Source organism: Chlorocebus sabaeus, chromosome 21 (genome assembly GCF_047675955.1).
Source record: "Chlorocebus sabaeus isolate Y175 chromosome 21, mChlSab1.0.hap1, whole genome shotgun sequence".
Taxonomy (NCBI): Eukaryota; Metazoa; Chordata; class Mammalia; order Primates; family Cercopithecidae; genus Chlorocebus; species Chlorocebus sabaeus.
Window position 1 is genome coordinate 117,084,265 of NC_132924.1, and position 20,566 is coordinate 117,104,830.

Sequence of the window (20,566 nt, forward strand, 5' to 3'; positions counted from 1 at the left end):
ATTTAGAATGCTATATACACAGTAAAGCTTCCTAAGTTGAGATGCCTGTATATTTTCTTTTATAATGAGGGCGAAGGAGATACTCAGGAGCAAGAGAAACCTGACGATGGTAGAGAGGGAGAGTAAATGGATAAAGAAGACTCTGAATGACAGAGCATGAAATCAAGACTAAGGATCATCAGTAAATAATGGACACCTGCCTGTTCCAGCGCTCCTGTAGGAACCTTAGTCCTTCAACACCTTTAATTTCACCCAGGACCCTTCAGCTGGTCAATATTAGGCACTTTTCACACATGAAGAATATGAGGCTCTGAAATGCTAAGTATCTTGCTCCAAGTCTCAGGAAACAGAACAGATGTGGATCCAACACAGGAGCTGTTAGACTCTGAAGTTCACACTTTCTCTGAGATGAGCCACTGTCAGTCATTTGTAATGTGACAAGGACTTAGTGGAGAGACATGTTGGGTCGCTGAGAGGAGCACAGTGAGTCACGGGCTTGCAGGGTCTCCAGTGCAGCAGAGGAGCTAATACAGTGAAGATCACTGTGTCTTTTCCCTCACTGATACGTCAGCTCTCCGTGAAAATTAAGGGTAATATTCACCCTAAAAATCCATCATCTAACAACGATGGCACTTTATAGGTGTTTGCCAAGTTAATGGAAAAATGCCTAATTCAGATGCAAATCTGGAATCTGGTCAATAATAGTTGACAGGTTTTCTTTTAGTGAAATGTTTTTGAGGTTTTAGAATTTAAATTTGAATGTCTCTTTGAGGCAATCAAATATATTCTCAGGCTCATTATTATTTTAGAAAAGCACTGAGGGGTGCTGCTGAGGGGTGCTGCTGGGAGCATCAGGACAGAGCAGTAAAGGAGGAAATGTTGGAGGAGAAGGAAGGTCTTGAGGAGGACATTAGGGAGAGTCTAGAAAACATGGATGTGAATGTCAACTATGAAAGGGATGAGCATTTCTGGAACTACATGTTTTGCTTAATGCTTTATCATGTAACAGAGTTGAAGCATTGACAGTCTTTCCCTTGTAGGTAAGAGACCCTAGTCTGTCCGGACCTGTTTCTGCCCTCAATGCCTCCTGCCTCCTTTCTTTCCTACTTTCCCTTATTGTGGACACTGCAATAAAAGGAAAGCTCATGAAGAGGCAGACATGGAATAAGAAGGAATTGGTTCTAATTTTTTTTTTTTTTTACAATGTAGCTTGTTTCTGTTTAATGTCCAAAATTGATGCTATAACATTAGTTTTACTGACAAAGCACTTGCTGAGCAAAAGTAAGGAGAAGGGAATCTCCATTCCAATGTACATTCAAGTGAACTCATATCTTCCTCTCTGTCTTGGACAATGAAGAAGGGTCCTTAGACATCTGCTTTCTCTTCCTCCCTCGTATCTAAAAAGTCTAAGCATTCATACCCATATTTATTTTCTTTCACGGCCATAGCAACAGCAGCAAGTTGAAAAAAGCGAAAAAAAAAGGAGACCAAGGTGCAATTACAATCCTATCCCACAAAGAGGTCAAAGGCTACCCAAAAGACCAGTCGGCAGCAGGATCCTCAAAGCATCTAAGCCATTCGTATACTCTCAGGTATGTTACAGATGGTCTCCAATTTTATTTGTATCTGAATTTGTGGAGAGGATGCAGGGAAAATCATGGTTGTTGGCTTACCTATCCCGACACAGACATCAGGTTACTACTAAAACACACAATTCTACAGTTGTACTACCAGTAACAGTTCAAAAAGTACTTTCCTCATATGTTATCTACATTTGATGCTAAATGTACTTGTGAGTTATGTAATAACGTCCTCTTGCATATATAATGTTTATCAATAAACCAACATCATGAATCTGTCTAATAAAATCAGGTTTAAACATGGGTTTCCAGTTCCAGATTTTTCCTCCAGGCCTTGCTTCTTCCAAATCTTTCCTTTTGTAGTAGATTTACACATTTCATCAAAATGAGTCTAGTTGACATGTTTAAGGTAATTCTTTAACTTTCCAACCATATTCTTCTTTATTGCTTATCATTTTACCTGCTGGTTGTCATTTGAAATTCTGTCCTTGCCCTGGAATCTGAAGTAAGTTGGTAAAGACTCAAAATTCCTAATGTTGCAATGCATTATTTACTTTTGTAGTACATTTACACATTCCATCAAGATGAGTCTATTTGACATATTTAAGGTAATTTGTTAACTTTCCAACCATGTTCTTCTTCATTGCTTATCATTTTACCTGCTGGTTGTCATTTGCAATCCTCTCCTTGCCCTGGAATCTGAAGTAAGTTCACAAAGATGTAGAACTCCTAATGTTGCAATGCATCATTTCTAGGATTTAACTGGCTTCCCTGACATCAAATTGTGTCTTGTAAAGGCCATAGTTTGTCTCTCTGATGTAAAGTAAATGTAATGCATGTTGGGTCAAGACTGTCATTTTGGCCAATAAATGACCTGAAGTACCTGCCTAGGGCTGGCTGGCATGTACAGAATGCATTCAGACAAGTTATTCTTATGGTTATTCAACAGCTTCTGTTTTTTTTCTGACTCCCTTCACAGATGAATAATCCTTGAATATTTTAATGGGAACAGATAACCAGACTTGGGTGAGTGAATTTATTCTCCTCGGCCTGTCCAGTGACTGGGACGCTCAGGTCTCCCTCTTTGTCCTATTCTTGGTCATGTACATGGTGACCATGCTGGGGAACTGTCTCATTGTTCTTCTGATCAGACTGGACAGCCGACTCCACACTCCCATGTATTTCTTTCTCACCAACCTCTCCCTTGTCGATGTCTCCTATGCCACAAGCATCGTCCCTCAGCTGCTGGCACATTTTCTTGCAGAACATAAAGCCATCCCATTCCAGAGCTGTGCAGCCCAGTTATTTTTCTCCTTGGCCTTGGGTGGGATTGAGTTTGTTCTCCTGGCAGTGATGGCCTATGACCGCTATGTGGCTGTGTGTGACCCCCTGCGATACTCGGCCATCATGCATGGAGCACTGTGTGCTAGGTTAGCCATCACATCCTGGGTCAGTGGCTTCATCAACTCTCTTGTGCAGACTGCTATCACCTTTCAGCTGCCCATGTGCACAAACAAGTTTATTGATCATATATCCTGTGAACTCCTAGCTGTGGTCAGGCTGGCTTGTGTGGACACTTCTTCCAATGAGGTCGCCATCATGGTGTCTAGCATTGTTCTTCTGATGACACCCTTATGTCTGGTTCTTTTGTCCTACATCTGGATCATCTCCACCATTGTAAAGATCCAGTCTACAGAGGGAAGAAAGAAAGCCTTTCACACGTGTGCCTCTCACCTCACGGTGGTTGCCCTGTGCTATGGCATGGCCATTTTCACTTACATCCAGCCCCACTCCAGTCTCTCTGTCCTTCAGGAGAAGTTATTCTCTCTCTTTTATGCCATTTTGACACCAATGCTGAACCCCATGATTTACAGCCTAAGGAATAAAGAGGTGAAGGGGGCCTGGCAGAAACTATTATGGAAATTCTCTGGGTTAGCATCAAAGCTGGCAACTTGACTCACGAGCATGACTTAGAGAAAACAACTTTACCTCAGTGTTCACCCAACTCAGATCTCACAGGTGTAAACTATGTTGTCCTGGCAACCAGGAAGGAGATGACATAACATGAACTGTGGATGTTATGTAGGAGGCTGAGTGGTTGAGTTGGATGGGGTGTGGGATGTGGGGTTATGTTTATGAACAGTGGAGTTAGATACTGCTGTTATAAAACTTCCCACACTTCTTCCACCTCCACTCTTACAGCCTGACAATCATTGAAAAAAAATTACTACTTACTGTTTTGATTTGTCACATCGTTTGTAATCATAAACCTACTCATGGATATTACCTTAGACCACTGGTACTTACACATTTTATAAAAGGTTATGGTGCTTCCATTGAAAACAAAATGCATTTTTACATTTGAAGACTCACTTTAAATACTTTGTAGCGTAAGTCATCATACGCAGTAATTGTGTGAGTCAACATTCTGAGAAAAGTGTTATTGTCAAGACTGACTAAAATTTTTTTGTGCAGGACCTACAAAAGGTGAACATAATGTCTTTTCCTGAGTGCTGGAGGTAATTCAGTGAAAAAATACCAACTCAAGGTCTTGTTTTACCTTTATAGGGTTATAATCAATGGTTGTTTGTACTAAAGACTATTATTGACCAAGAAAAGTTAAGCTTCAGGCACTCCTTGACAGTATCCAAACAGTTTGAGAAGAATTTTACTGCATATATAGGTATGTCATTTAAAATATTAAAAACTATTAATCTCTGAAAAATTCATAAGCTCTTCCTCTGAAACTTTTTTTATTTATTTTTTATTTTTATTTTTTGAGATGGAGTTTCACTCTTGTTGCCCAGGCTGGAGTGCAATGGCGCGATCTCGGCTTACTGCAACCTCTGCCTCCTGGGTTCAAGTGATTCTCCTGCCTCAGCCTCCCAAGTAGCTGGGATTACTGGCATGTGCCACCATGCCTGGCTAATTTTTTATATATTTTTTAGTAGAGATGGGGTTTCTCCATGTTGGTCAGGCTGGTCTTGAACTCCTGACCTCGGGTGATCCACCTGCCTCGGCTTCCCAAAGTGCCGGGATTACAAGTGTGAGCCAGCACACCTGGCCCTCTGTGAATCTTCAGAAACACACAAAAAAGCACACAAATTATGAGATACTGTATAAAAGGTCAAAGACAGTTAATCTAAGGACAAACTCTTCAGCCAAAGTCAGTGAAGGATAAGATAATTTAATATGAATTTTCGAACATCAAAGAAGGTCAGTTAGCTGGGCAAATGTTACCCTCAAGTCTCCACACTGAGAACTTCTCTTGCCCCCTCTGTCTTTCCCGCCCTCACACACACAACAGAGCCATAGGTGCACTTTCGTAAATCTTGTAACCTGGGCTTGTCTGACAGTGGACTTCCCTTTGAAAAGAAGCATAACTGATACAAAAGAAGGAGAAGACATAATTGAAAAAGGGGAAAGAAAAGAAAGAATACGATCATAGCTGGTCTCTCTACTCCATTGAAGGTGTCAAAGTCCTTTCTTCCTTTTGCATTTTCTTTAAGTCAGTTGATTTGCATTTCTTACATTTGTCAACACATCATCATAGAATCTAAGCTTTCTTACAGTGTTGAAGACATATAACTCAAAGCCCATTTGATATCTGAATTTTATATTAGTAGTAATGCAATCTTAAATTTTGCAAGATAGGCAGGCATCCTAAAAGATGACAATGCTGGCAAATTAAATTTTTATTTCAAGTCTTATCAGTGGAGTATCTATTCTGTGTCAGTGTCAATAAATGGTTGTTGGACACAATAGTCAATATGATACCATCCTGACAAGGACAATTTCGCATAGTAGGGAAGACAGATGATGAAACAATGATAATGCATTGTGGTAAGTGTTACAGTGAAGGAAAATCTGCTGGAAATGACTGCAGAAGGCTTCCTATAAAAGGACCTTTCGGTTGAGACCAGAAATGTAAGAACAAGTTATCTAGAAGATAAGAAACCCAAACAAGAAACAACCTGTACAAAGTTGTAGAGATGTGAGCAAGAATGAAAGTCCAAAAAATGCTGGAAGTTCAATTTCAGGGCAGAGAAGAGTGAGGGAGTAGTAAGGATAAAGCAGGCGGGTTGGACATGGTCAGATCCTGGAAGGTGTCAAATGTCTAAGTGTCTTTTAATTTTATTCTGATAGAAAACAATAGTCCGTGGAGAATTTTTAGAAGGAGTATAGATTGAAAAAAAAAAAATCACATTTAAAAACTATCACTCTGGCAAATGAGATAGTGGAAAAAAAGATTAGAGGCAAGACGACCAGCCTGCCTGCTGGGTCTGCTTCAGTAATACTCTTGAGACATTAGAGATGTCTGAATGAAGTTAGATGCAATGGGAAGGAGACAAGTAAAAGTAGTGTCATTTAAAAGCGATGTCAGCTAAAACACTTCATCTCCCAGATTGGAAATGCCATCTGAATCTCATTCCTCTTCTAAAATGTGAGGATACTGTCTGAACATTCTGTACATTGTGTAGTAAACTGGAAAATTCACCATCATGAACATGCCCTATATAAAATGGTATGGGAAAGAGATAAGAAGAAAGTAATCAAAAATACAAATATATACATAATACATCAAGGAGGAAAATACATGAAGATGCTATATCTTCATTTCTGTAAGCGGTCATGTGGTCACAGGGTTTGTGACATTTCTCCATCAACCATCACAGAATCCTTTGCCTTCAAACCCCTCCTAAGCATGATGGGATTCTTCCTGGAAGGGTTATCCAAGTCTTGATATCTCAGGAAGCAGAAATGCTGAGAGTGGGCATTAGGTATGTGGAAATAGACTACTATAGTCTCATATTCTGTATTCGTCAGGGTTCTTTAGAGAGAGAAGACTAATAGGATAGACGAATACATGAAAAGAAGTTTATTAAGGAGTATTGACTCACACGATCAAAAGGCAAAGTCCCACAATAGGCCTTCTGTAGGCTGAGGAGCAAGGAAGCCAGTGGGAGTTCCAAAACCTCAAAAGTAGGGAAGCCAACAGTGCAGCCTTCAGTCTATGGCCAAAGGCCTGAGAGCCCCTTGCCAACCACTGTTGTAGGTCCAAGAGTCCAAAAGCTGAAGAAATTGGAGTGGAGTCTGATGTTTAAGGTCAGGATGCATCCAGCACAGGAGAAAGATGGAGGCCAGAAGACTCAGGCAATCTAGTCCATCCATGTTCCTCTTCCTGCTTTTATCCTAGCCATGCCGGCAGCTGATTAGATGGTGCCCACCCAGACTGAGGGTAGGTCTGCCTCTCCCAGTCCACTGACTCAAATGTTAACCTCCTTTGGCAACATCTCCACAGACACACCCAGGAACAATACTTTGTAACCTTCAATCCAATCAGGTTGATGGTCAAAATTAACCATCATATATTCCATCTATTACATTTCAATTTTTGTCTTTTTTATTTGATAGACTTTTTAATTTCAAGGCTGCACTTTCTCAGTAACTTAAATCTTCCTAAATTAAATTAGTTGGAGCACCTTATGACTGCACACACTTCTAATTCACAGCTGCTTGTGAAAGACATTCCTGATAGAAGGCATGAACATTATCTTGATACAGGAATACAAAATAAGATGCTATTTTCAACTTTATTGTTTATTTAGCCATTAAATAGAAAAAATTTAAAGAGGCACTGAAAAGCATTTGAAAATAAAATGTTTTTCATTAGTTAATAACCATAAAAACACCACCGAAAGTTTTCCTTAAAAATCTAATACATATAAAAATTACAGTTTGTTCAAATAAGAATCTGAGACCCATATATTCCAATTGTCTACTATGCCTCTGAGAATTCTTCTACTCTATCAATTAATAAATTTATGGTAATTTAGTAACCTATAAATTCTGCTTTTTTACTGTTGGAATTATTTTGTAAATAAAACTGCATCATTTGTTCCTGTTGGATTTCTCATACAGTCTAGATTTTTTGCTGACATCCCTATAGTGTAATTTTACATGTTATTTTGTTTCTGTATCTCCCGTTTAATCCAGAGGTTTCATCAGATTTATTTATTTATTTTTCTGACAATAGTATTTCACAGATGGTCACATGTCCTTCTAGCAAGAAGCACACAATGTTTGCAGCAAGAAACACAATGTTTCTTTTTTTTTCTGGGGATTGTTACAGTTATTATTTCGCACAGGTCAGGATTTTTCAAAAGTGCCAAATATCTATTGACATTTTGGGCTGAATAATTATTTGTTATGGGGGCTATTTTGTGCATGGTAGGATACTTAGCAACATTCCTAACATCTACCTACTAGATGGCCCTAGTACTCCCTCCCCACTAGGCAATGCCAATATTGCCCCCGATAGAGAAGGACTGACCTAGCTCTATTAATTTATTAGGGGTTTCAACATGATGAGAGTCTATCATCCTTTTCTCTTTATAATCTAAAATACGTTTACAGAGAGAAACTTCCACCTCATCACTATTTCATTCTCCTGAGGTACAGTTGGTATGAGAAAGGCAAAATAAATTTTTTAATTTTTCCTCTTTGCCACTTTTCAATACAACAAATGAGGTGAGGTTTTTTTCATTATAGTTGTGTACTCACTGATGTACATTTATTCGATGTGTCTTAATCCATGGCAATTATTATCTTTATTGATGTTCAAAGTGCCCCATATTTGGTGAACGTGAGCCTATTTTAGTTTCTTATTCCTGCTGTAAAAGCAGGAATTCCACAAGTTCCACTTTATTTTACAAAGTCTCACAAACTTTGTGACTCAAAACATTACAAAATTATTATCTTAACATTACAAAGGTCAGAGTCTGATATGGGTTCTACTAGGGCAAAATCAAGCTGTTGCTAGAGCTACGTTTCTCCCTGGGGTCTCTGGGGAAGATTCCATTTCTTGCTTTCCTGCTTTTTGAGCTGACCTCCACTCCTTGGCTCGTGGCTCCTCCTTCCACAAGACCAACAGCACAGCAAACCTCTCTGTGACTCTGATCCTCCACTCCACTCTGTCCTCCTTATGATGACAGATAAATGATCCTCTGTCATCACACATCTTTCTTCTGGCCCTGATCCTCTTATCTTGTTCTTTACAAGAAACTTGTGATTACACTGAGGCCACCCAGATTGTCCAGGACAATATCCCAATTTAAAAATCCTTCATTTAAATGCATCTGCAAGGCCCTTTTATCATGTACAATAGCGTATTCACAGGATATTCCATATTCATACAGGAACCTTAGTGTGCTACTATTTGCTACCCCTCATTTTTATACTTTTATTTTCAAAGATTTTACATTAACATAAACTATGAATACAAATAATTGCTATGCTGTTTCAGTTTTGGCTGTGCAGAAGCTCTTTAGTTTAATTAGGTCAATTATCCTGTAGTCTGTTAGATATTTAAAAGTGAATTTTATGTTAACCTTAAATCTTACCATTTCCAGGATGACCTACCTTCCTTTTCTTTTCTTTTCTTTTCTTTTCTTTTCTTTTTTCCTTTCTTTTTCTTTTCTTTTCTATTCTATTCTTTTCTTTTCTTTCTTTTTTCTTTTCTTGTATAGATCCAGTTTTCTGTCTGGTATTCTATTCCTGAAGAATTTCTATTAACACTTCTTCTGGGGCCAGGCACGGGGGCTCACACCTGTAATCCCAGCACTTTGGGAGCCCGAGGCGGGCAGATCACGAGGTCAGGAGATCGACACCATCCTGGCTAACAGGGTGAAACACCATCTCTACTAAAAATACAAAAAATTAGCTGGGTGTGGTGGCGGATTCCTGTAGTCCCAGCTACTTGGGAAGCTAAGGCAGGAGAATGGTGTGAACCCAGGAGGTGGAGCTGGCAGTGAGCCGAGAATGCACCACTGCACTCTAGCCTGGGCGACAGAGCAAGACTCTGTCTCAAACAAACAAACAAACAAAAAACACTTCTTCTGGTCTAAGTCTGCTGGAAATATATTTATTTGCTTTTTTTTCTGAAAAAGAATTTATTTTTCTTTAATTTTCAAAAACATATTTTCTCTGCATATAAAATTCTTAGCTGATAGTTTTCCCCATCTCACAGTTTTAAAGATGTAACTCCATTTTCTTCTGGCTAGCATAGTTTCCGACAAGATATCTGCATTGATTTGTGTTTTTGTTTTTCTGTGTATGATGTATCTTTTTTTTCCCTTGGACTGTTTTCAAGGTTTTCACTTTTATTTTAGCTTTTTGACAGTTTGAATACCATGAATGTAGACTTTCCTTTGCTTAATTTCAGTTATGCTATTTGGCTGAGCTTCTTGGATTTGAGCTCCAATTTCTTTTATTATTTTTCTCAGTCATTATCTCTTCAAATACTTCTCCTTTTACTTTGCTTTGATTTCTCTTCTGGAATTTTCAAATTTGATGTATGTTAGATTGTTTGATATTGTACCACAGTCCTTGGCTGCTCTCTTCTATTTTATCATTATTATTATTTTCTCTTTGTGCTTCAGTCTTGCTAATCCCTATTGATTTACCTTTATCTTCACTGATTGTTTCTTGGCTCTCTTGAACCCACTCATCAGCATTCTTCATCTGTTATTATGTTCTTCATGTCCAGCATTTCCATTTGATTCTTCCATACAGTTTTCAATTTACAGTCCAAATTCCTTATACATTTACAGAGGCTGACCATCTTTTCCACAGGATCTGTTCACTTATCAAAGAGAGTTATTTTAAGCCCCTGTGTGATAGTTCCTATATTCGGGCCATATTTGATTCTGGTTGTGCTCATTCTTTTGCTCAGTGACATTTTTTTCCAGCTTTTTCCTCTGATCTTTAATTTTGGTTAGATCCAAACATTGTGTGTGTAGGATAATAGACTCTGAGAAAAAATAAGAGTATGACTTGAAATGGGCATGCCTGTTTTGCTTGTCCTGCAGTGTTTTTTCTTTTTCAACTTTTATTTTAGGATCAGGAGGTACATGTGAAGGTTTGTTGCAAAGGTACATTGCACGATGCTGAGGTTTACGGTATGACTGAGCCCATCACTCATGTAGTGAGCATAGTACCCAACAGCTAGCTTTTTAGTTCTTTCCCTCCTCTCTTTCTCCCCTTTATACTAGTCCCCATTGTCTATTGTTCCCTTTTTTATGTCCATGTGTACACAATGTTTAGCTGCCACTTATAAATGAGAACATGGGTATTCTGTTTCTATGCTAGTTTGCTTAAGGTAATGGCCTTCAGCCCCATCCATGTTGCCACATAGGATGTGATTTTATTTTTCTTTATGGCTGCATAGTATTCCATAGTATATATGTACCACATTTTCTTTATCCAATTCATCATTGATGGACACCTAGGTTGATTCCATGACTTTGCTATTGTGAATAGCACTGCAATGAACATATAAGTGCATGTGTCCTTTTAATAGAATGATTTATTTTCCTTTGGGTATATACCCAGTAATAGGATTGTTAGGTTGGATGGTAGTTCTACTCTCGGTTGTTTGAGAAATCTCCAAATTTCTCTCCACGGTGACTGGACTAGTTTACCCTTCCACAGACAGTGTATACATGTCCGTTTTTCTCCATTGCCTTGCCAACATCTGTTTTTTTTCTATTTTTTTATTTTTTAGCCATCCTGGCTGGTGTTAGATGTACCACTGTTGTTTTGATTTGCATTTCTCTGATGATTAGTAATAATGAGCATTTTTTCATATGTTTGTTGGCCGCTTGTATGTCTTCTTTTGAGAAGTATCTCTTCATGTCCTTTGTTCACTTTTTAAAGAGGTTATTTGCTTTTGACTTATTGATTTAAGTTTCTCATAGATTCTGGATATTAGACTTTTGTTGGATGCATGCTTTGCAAATATTTTCTCCCATTCTGTGTGTTTTCTGTTTACTCTGTTGATAGTTTCTTTTGCTGTGGAGAAGCTCTTTAATTTAATTAGGTCCCACATGTCCATTTTTGTTGTTGCTGCAATTGCTTTTGAAAACTTAGCCATACATTCTTTGCTAAGGCCAATTTCAAGAAGGGTATTTTCCAGGTTTTATTCTGGAATTCTTTTTTTTTTTTTTAAATTATTATTATACTTTAAGTTCTAGGGTACGTGTGCATAATGTGCAGGTTTGTTACATATGTATACTTGTGCCATGTTGGTGTGCTGCACCCATCAACTTGTCAGCACCCATCAACTCGTCATTTACATCAGGTATAACTCCCAATGCAATCCCTCCCCCCTCCCCATGATAGGCCCTGGTGTGTGATGTTCCCCTTCCTGAGTCCAAGTGATCTCATTGTTCAGTTCCCACCTATGAGTGAGAACATGCGGTGTTTGGTTTTCTGTTCTTGTGATAGTTTGCTAAGAATGATGGTTTCCAGCTGCATCCATGTCCCTACAAAGGACACAAACTCATCCTTTTTTATGGCTGCATAGTATTCCATGGTGTATATGTGTCACATTTTCTTAATCCAGTCTGTCACTGATGGACATTTGGGTTGATTCCAAGTCTTTGCTATTGTGAATAGTGCCACAATAAACATACGTGTGCATGTGTCTTTATAGCAGCATGATTTATAATCCTTTGGGTATATACCCAGTAATGGGATGGCTGGGTCATATGGTACATCTAGTTCTAGATCCTTGAGGAATCGCCATACTGTTTTCCATAATGGTTGAACTAGTTTACAATCCCACCAACAGTGTAAAAGTGTTCCTATTTCTCCACATCCTCTCCAGCACCTGTTGTTTCCTGACTTTTTAATGATCGCCATTCTAACTGGTGTGAGATGGTATCTCATTGTGGTTTTGATTTGCATTTCTCTGATGGCCAGTGATGATGAGCATTTTTTCATGTGTCTGTTGGCTGTATGAATGTCTTCTTTTGAGAAATGTCTGTTCATATCCTTTGCCCACTTTTTGATGGGGTTGTTTGTTTTTATCTTACTTTTAAGTATCTAATCCACCTTCAGTTAATTTTTGTATATAGAGATAAGTGGTCATCCGGTTTCATTGTTTTGCATATGGATAGCCCGTTATCTCAGCACAATTTATTGAATTGGGAGTCTTTTTCCAATTGCTTATTTTTGTCAAGTTTATTGATTACCAGATGATTGTAGATGTGCAGCTTTATTTTTGGTTCTCTATTCCGTTCCTTGCTTTGTGTGTCTGTTTTTATGCCAGTATTATACTTTTTTTGGTTACTGTAGCAGCATATAATGAAATAAGATAATGTGATGCCTCCAGCTTTGGTTTTTTGTTATTGTTGTTTGTTTGTTTTTTCTTAGGATTGCTTTGGCTATTTGGGCTCTTTTTGTTTCCCCTGTGAATTTTAGAATAGTTTTCTCTAATTTGAAAAATGATATTGGCAGTTTGAACAGGAATAGCATTGAATCTGTACATTGCTTTGAGCAGTATGACCCTTTAAATGATATTGATTTTTCCAATCCATGAGCATGGAACGTTTTTCCATTTATTTGTTTTGTCTCCAATTTCTTTGAGCAGTGAATGAAGTTGAGACACAAAAATCCATACAAGAGATCAATGATTCCAGAAGTTGATTTTTAAAAAAATAAATAAGATCAATAGACCACTAGCTAGATTAACCAAAAAAATAGAAAAGATCTAAATAAGCACAGTGAGGAATGACGGCTATGACATTACAACTGATCCCACGTAAATACAAAAGAATCACAGAGACTGTTATGAACACTTCTATGCACACAAATTAGAAAACCTGGAGAACTTGGATAAATTCCTGGAAACACACAACCTCCCAAGATTTAACCAGGAAGAAACTAAAAGCCTGAAAAGACCAGTAATGAGTTCTGAAATTGAATCAGTAATTTTAAAAACCTGTCAATAAATAAATAAATAAATAAATAAATAAATAAATAAATACAAACAAACTATGGAACAGATGGATTAATAGCCAAATTCTACCCTATGTAAAAAAGAACTGATACTGAAGAAGGGACTTCTCTCTAACTTGTTCTACAAAACGAGCATCATCATCTTGATACCAAAATCTGTTAGAAACACAACAAAAAAAGATAATTTTGGTCCAATATCACTGATGGGTGATGCAGCAATCCTCAAAACACATGAGCAAACCAAATCCAGCAGCCTATCAAAAAGTTAATTCATCATGATCAAGTAAGCTTTATTCCTGGGATACAAGGTTGGTTCAACATACACAAATCAATAAATATGATTCGCCACATAAACAGACTTAAAGACAAAAACCATATGGTCATCTCAATAGATGCAGAAAAATCTTTTTATAAAATCCAACATTTTTTTCAAAAAAAAAAAACCACTCTCGACAAAGTAGGTAAAAGGGACATACCTCAAAATCATAAGAGCCTTTTATGACAAACCCACAGCTAACATCATACTGAATAGGCAAAAATTGGAACCAGTCCCACTGAGAACTGAAACTAGACAAGGATGCCCAATCTCACCACTCCTCTCCAGTATGGTACTGGAAGTCCTAGCCAGAGCAATCAGGCAAGAGAAAGAACTATAAGACATCTGAATAGGAAAATAAGAAGTCAAATTATCTCTCTTTGGTGACAATATGATTCCAAACCTAGAAAACCCAAAAGACTTTGCCAAAAGACTCCTGGAACTTATACACAACTTCAGTAAAGTTTCAGAATACAAAAATCAGTATAGTTTCTATATACCCATAGCATTCTAACTCAGAGCCAAATCAAATGCACAAGCCCATTTGCAGTAGCCACACGCTCAAAATAAGATACCAAGGAATACAGCTAACAAGGGGGTAAACAATCTCTACAAGAAAAACCACAAAACACTGTTGTCCTGTAGTTTTGTGTGTTGTGTGTGTGTGTGTGTCCAGGGGATGTGGGAATGAATAGCATCAGGGGTTAACCTGGGTTTGAGTTTTGTTGTTGATTATCCTCCGTGCACCAATGAATCTAAATTTCTCTAGCATTGAGCATTGCTTGTGCTCGGGGTGAAGAGTTAATTGTTGGAGGGTTTTCTCAAACATTGCTGTTCCACCCTCAGTTTTAAGCTCTTACTGTGAGACTCCACACCATATTGTGTCTTTCCACATGCTGCCTTTTGTCCATGGTAAACTTAAGCCACAATACCTGCTCTTCAATTCTTGCTGTCCTGGTGACAGAGAATGGGGATTATGCTTTGCTATTCCAGCTCTATCTCAGTCTTAGGCACATTGTTTGTCCTTGTCCCTGGGTCACAGTGATCCAGTCTCTTTCCCAGCCTTAGGACAGGGCTCATGGTCTGGACTCAGGGCTAGAAAATGTTTATTTTTGTTTGTTTGCTTTTTCCTTCCCTCGGCAATAGTCTTCCTCTGTCTGTGGGGAAAGAAGGGTTCCTGCCCTTCCTCCAGTGAGTGGTTCCGGGTTTCGTCCCATGCGGGAGACAGACTTGATAAGAGTGAGTGGGCTTCCTGTCTTCCTGCAGCCACTATTGCTGCCCTTACCACAACCTGCATCTTAAAGGAGGCTTTCTGTGGCGTTTCACCCTCCCTCAAGCATTCTCATCAGGACATTCCAAGTCTCCAAGTCTGAGAATAAAATATTGAGAAAAGATGTAAACTTCTCATTTATCTGCAGTTCCTGATTCTCCCAGTACCTCACACTTAACCTTCAGCAATTTGGCAAAGCAGTTCTTACTAGCACCTAGGGTGGCCTCATTTTCCTCTCACGCTCTGGCCCAGGTAACACAGAGCTCACGCCCCATGTCTTTCTGGGGTTACCTGTATTTCCTCAGATTTCATGTTTGTTAGTTTCCCTGCAACCTCAGCTCTCTTATCAATTCAAGAATAGTTATGGTTGTGTAGGTTATCAAACCTTTTCCTGTTTTAGGATGGAAGCAATGCTCTTTCCAGCTTTTTACAACCTAAGTGAAAGCTAGAACAAGCTCAATTACCATTTTTCCTTTTTAAATAGACTTTATTTTTTGAGCAGTTTTACATTCATAGAAACGTTTAACAGAATGTACAGAGAGTTCACAGATCTCCTCTCCTCATCACGCCACACTACCATGCAGTCTTCTGTGTTACCAACATCCATCTCCAGAATGACACATTTTCAATTACTTTTTTTTTTTTTTTTTTTTTTGAGACAGAGTCTCGCTCTGCCATCCAGGCTGGAGTGCAGTGGCACGATCTTGGCTCACTGCAACCTCTGCTTCCCGGGCTCAAGTGATTCTCCTGCCTCAGCCTCCCTAGTAGCTGGGACTACAGTGGCGTGCCACCACGCCCAACTAAGTTTTTGTATTTTTAGTAGAGATGGAGTTTCACCGTGTTAGCCAGATTGGTCTCCATCTCCTCACCTCATGATCTGCCTGCCTCGGCCTCCCAAAGCGCTGGGATTACAGGTGTGAGCCACTGTGCCCGGCCTCAATTACTTTTTAATGTCAGTTTTAACAGTGTGAGAAAATGTGTGCTAAAGTTAAGCTAAGTAAACTGTAACAATGGCAAACAATGCTTTTTAGGCCAAGGAATTGCGAGCCAAACAAACTGCTTCTCTGGAAGTAGCTAACTCTAATTATATGCATAATTCCTAGCAGGAAGTAATTTGTTATATTCATGTTTATTTTTTTGCAATACCAAGGGTATGAATTTAGAGTAAATATTAGTGTGCCTTTATGAATGCTTGTTGAAGGAATTCATTCAATTTCGAGATAGACAACTATGAAGCACTCTTAAAAAATGAAGTAGATAGGTAGATGGTGGTGCTGAGGAATTACCGGTATTTGACTTGGTAGATGAATAAATAAATAGAGAAATGATTCATTTAAGGGTGCATACTGGATAAAGAACACATCAGACAATGATACTATGCTTGCATTATCTCAAAATTGTATGAAATCTCTTCATATATATTAAAAATTTGAAGAGGCATGCAAAGTTAATCTGTTGTATTGTTTTGGATAACTTTCTTCCTTTCTCTTTTTTTCCCAGTAGAATATAAGATTCACTTTTTCTACATCTTATTTGAAGTCTTAAATCTTTTTATTCAATGCTATTATTTTGCAACTTAAATAGTACCATGAGACATGCACTGGATATCCATGGACTCTTGTAAAGTTCACAGTGGCCCATTATATTCTTTGCATATATCTCAGCAGAACAAAACACAACTCTCTTGTCTCCAGAAGGAGAAATAAGAGAATTCTAGAGCCAAGGGAGGGGGTTTATTTTTTTCCTTTAACCTGTTGTGAATATAGGCCTATTCACTGCTCACTGGAATCGGTGCATTGAAGGATAAAAGCTAGATTTGGGTTCTAGGGGAATAGCCTAAAACCCTACCAAGCAAGCTTTTATGAATTTTTTTTAGAGTGACTTAAGGCTTCAGTGGGGTTCTGCAGGAAACAGGGATAGAGAAGAACAGTCTTTCACAAGAAAAATAAGAGTGGCATGGAGGCCCTGCCCTTGAGAATTAGGAGTGGTGACAGCAATTAACACTCTAATGCATGAAGCTCCTGAGGGGAATCTATCAGCTCTGTGTTGCCAATGCAGCCATTCCCACACTGCATTACTTCTGTGTGTATGAGCCAATTTGGGAGTACCTGTAACCTTCCTCTGTAGTTTCCCTCAAACGTATGCTAGTTCAGGGTAATTTCCCAAGAGGTTAGGGCACTTAATCTTTATGGTCCACCACTTTGTTGGAGGGGAGCCTTGCTTAGAAAACAACTTAATCCTAGACTGAGGTAGACATGACCATTGCAGGCACTGATTAACATTTGAGAGCTCATCACAGAGCTGTCATCAGAGGGTGGGTACAAACAGAGGCTTAAAGAGGGGCAGAAATAGTACAATATGATTTGTTAGGAAGTTTCAATCAGAAATACAAACTATGAATGTGAAACCTCTTATTTATTTATTTTATTATTATTATTATTTTTGACAGAGTGTCACTGTTTCACCTAGGCTGGAGTGCAGTGGTGTGATCTTGGCTCACTGCAACCTCCACCTCCTGGGTTCAAGCAATTCTCACTGCCTCAGCCTCCCGAGTAGCTGGGATTACAGGCACCCACCATAACATCCGGCTAATTTTTGTATTTTTTAGTAGAGACGGGGTTTCACCATGTTGGCCAGGCTCAGATCACCTGACCTCAGGTGATCTGCCAGCCTCGGCCTCCCAAAGTGCTGTGATTACAGGTGTGAGCCACCACGCTCAGCCTGAAACCTGCTCATCTTAAGTATTGTAACAAATGTAGGAAAGTAATTTTGCTTTCTGAAGGCCAGAGGCTTAAGTACATTTTTGTTGTATGTTTATTCAATTCCAGACTTTAGTATTAGCAGAGAAAAAAAGAAGCAGTAAAAACTGAGGCTGGAGAAGAGAATGATTATTAACTAAAAGACAGAGATACCATGGATGAATTCTGCATCATTTTTGGGGAAGATGCTTAGGTGAGAAGGCTAGATTAATAAAACATTTCATGAACATTTAGTAGGGGTATATTACCTTTCCAGAAAATAAAAATTGCCAATTATTTTAAAGTCTCTCATCTCAATTATTCTCCTAAGAGTGTATATACTAAATGTTTTGACTTTCTTTTCTTTCTTTCTTCTTCTTCTAATTTTTTTAAAGACAGAGTCTCTCTCTGTTGCCCAGGCTGGAGAGCAGTAGCACAATCATAGCTAACTTAACTTTGAGCTCCTGGACTCCAGCTTCAGCCTCCTGAGTGGCTAGGACTACAGGTATGTGCCACTAGGGCCAGTTAACTAAAAAACTTTTTCTTTTTTTTTTTTTTTTTGTAGAGATGGGGTCTCACTATGTTGCCCAGACTGATTTTGAACACTTGGCCTCAAGCAATCCTCCAGCCTCAGTCTCTCACAGTGCTGGGATTACAAGCATGAACCACCATGCCCAGCCTGATTTTCTTTTCAATAGAAACAAAAATGAAATGTAAGATAATTAAATGAATTGTTCAAAGTTAAAAGGCTCTTAGAATGCAAACTGGGCCCGCAGTTGAGGTCTCCTGACTGTCATTCAGCATCTCTCAAATGAGCTTAGGGATTGCACTATGGAAACTTGCTAGAGTGAGGAAACTACACTGGAAAAGAATATTCTGAGATATGAGGGACAAGAGCTCTAGAGAAGGTGTAGCATAAACAGAATGAGACCATGATAAATTATGTCTCTAGGGTGAACTTCAGAATTGTATGTTTCAGAAACTAGGTCTCAGTAATTGGATTCAGATTATGTGAAAAGTCAGACAACCAAATCAAGACAGGAAGTAGATAACAAGACCCCAAAGAAGAAAAGCAAATTTTCTTCTCAGGATATAAAACCATCTTGGGGACACTGTCTACCCAGTGGCACTGGGTTCTCCATTCCCCAGTGCTAGGATGATGAAAATACTCCTCTCCAAGATGGATGTATTTTGTGTATATCAAAACCAAGTGTTCTACAACAGGTCAGATGAATCTTTCGCTAAACAAAAATGCCATTTCCACTGAGAGCTCCAGTGTGTAAAGGTAAGCTTCTTGTTTATTTAGACCAGCATGAAAGAGAAATAGCTGTTAAGTTGTGCATCTTATCTTCATGTGCTCTGCTTCTGTGTTCAGAACTCTGCATCAGCTGAGGTTGCAGAGAGCTCCAAAAGGAGGCCACATATGACGAAGACTCAAAAAGTTTTACAAAAGATGATGCACAAACAAATTTTCCCAGGAGAAAACCTTTTGGTCTTTTACTCCCTAGCAGTGGGGCATCATATATGTAATGATGTACGGCATCATCTCTATGACATGGGGAAGCCTCACTATGCCTGACTATGTTTGTGATTGGATTCAAGCCTTATCCAAGATTGTATCCGACCCATACTCCATTTGAATTGACAAGGAGAGTGGAAGGGATTATGATTCTGGGTTATTTCTGGAGAATTTCTGGAGAATGAGGCACTGAGGAGTTCTCTTAGAGTGTGCATACCTCCTGAGTCATTCCAAATCAGTACTTTGCTCTTTCTATTGTGGGGGTAAAGAAAGAATATAACGTGCTGAAGCAATCAGGCTTCAAAGTGAAACACTGTCTTAGGTAGTTTAAGTGTATAATATACTCACTGGGTGGGGTAGGATAATCAAATGTGCACTGCTTGCTACAAAAGGAAAAGGTACCTAAGGGTCAAGTCCTGGATACTTCCTTGTAAAAGTAAATCGAGCATTTTTGAGTGTTAGTCTTTAAAGCATCACTGGGATTTCAATGCAATTAAAGATGGAAAAAAAAAAGTGAAAAGCAGCATGTGAAGACATTTCCAAAATGACAAATTATGATCCTATCTGTGTGGCACCAACATAATGAAAAGTTCTGTCAGTGTCTGGTTGATTTTGACTATGGGTACAGTTTCTCGTCTTTTTCTTGAACAAATGCTCAAAGTTCCTCCATCTTATTTCTATTAGAGCAGCAATAGGGGTAGGATGTGGTAAAAGGCTGAAAGGGAACTTTAGGTGGGAAGTCATTGTTGCCTGGGGCTGTACCCTTTCTTCTCAGCATTCTGCAGAGCTGTACAGAGCTGGGCATGGATGGGACCCCCATCTCAGAGATCAACTCTTCAGGGTTAGAGAAAATTCTAGCAGACTAGTTGGCAGAATGATTCTATAATTTCAAAATACCAGATGTTTACATTAAATATTAACATACATCACTGCCTAAGAATTTACTATGAGTAACAAGTTTAACTTCACTTAAGATCTTGCCTTTCCTGACGTTCCTTTTTAGAAGGGTAGAGGAAAAGGCAATTTTGGAACAGGGGCTACATCTCTGGAAGGCAGGACTGAATGTAGAGAGCTACAGAGACTGGCATGGAGCTTTTTGTCTCATAGATGAGGGGTTAGAACATAAATTCAGAGAAAGGAAGGCAGGAACATCTAATTCCCAACTTTATCTACCCTATCCAGGTAAAGGCTAGTCCAGGTTTGAACATCTGCTAGCATGGTTCTGTGAATTTTTCACTCATAATCTTGTTTGAATGACACATATTTTCAAGTAAAGATGCTATAAGGTTGTAGTCGATCAAAACAATACGAAAAAGAGTAGGGGGTGAATTTATTAAGATA

The 20,566-nt window shown here is 38.8% G+C and overlaps 1 protein-coding gene across 1 annotated transcript; it reads left to right on the forward strand.

The window, feature by feature from the left end:
- The first annotated feature begins 2,582 nt into the window (after window positions 1–2,582).
- On the forward strand, window positions 2,583–3,576 carry LOC103227146 (olfactory receptor 2F1). The gene has a single exon (XM_037991207.2). The coding sequence runs from the start codon at window positions 2,583–2,585 to the stop codon at window positions 3,534–3,536; it is 954 nt and encodes a 317-aa protein (XP_037847135.1). The 3' UTR covers window positions 3,537–3,576.
- The last annotated feature ends 16,990 nt before the right edge of the window (window positions 3,577–20,566 follow it).

What these genes read in the sequence shown, in the direction of transcription:
- LOC103227146 (XM_037991207.2), top strand. Translation starts at nt 2,583, where the DNA reads ATGGGAACAGATAACCAGACTTGGGTGAGTGAATTTATTCTCCTCGGC.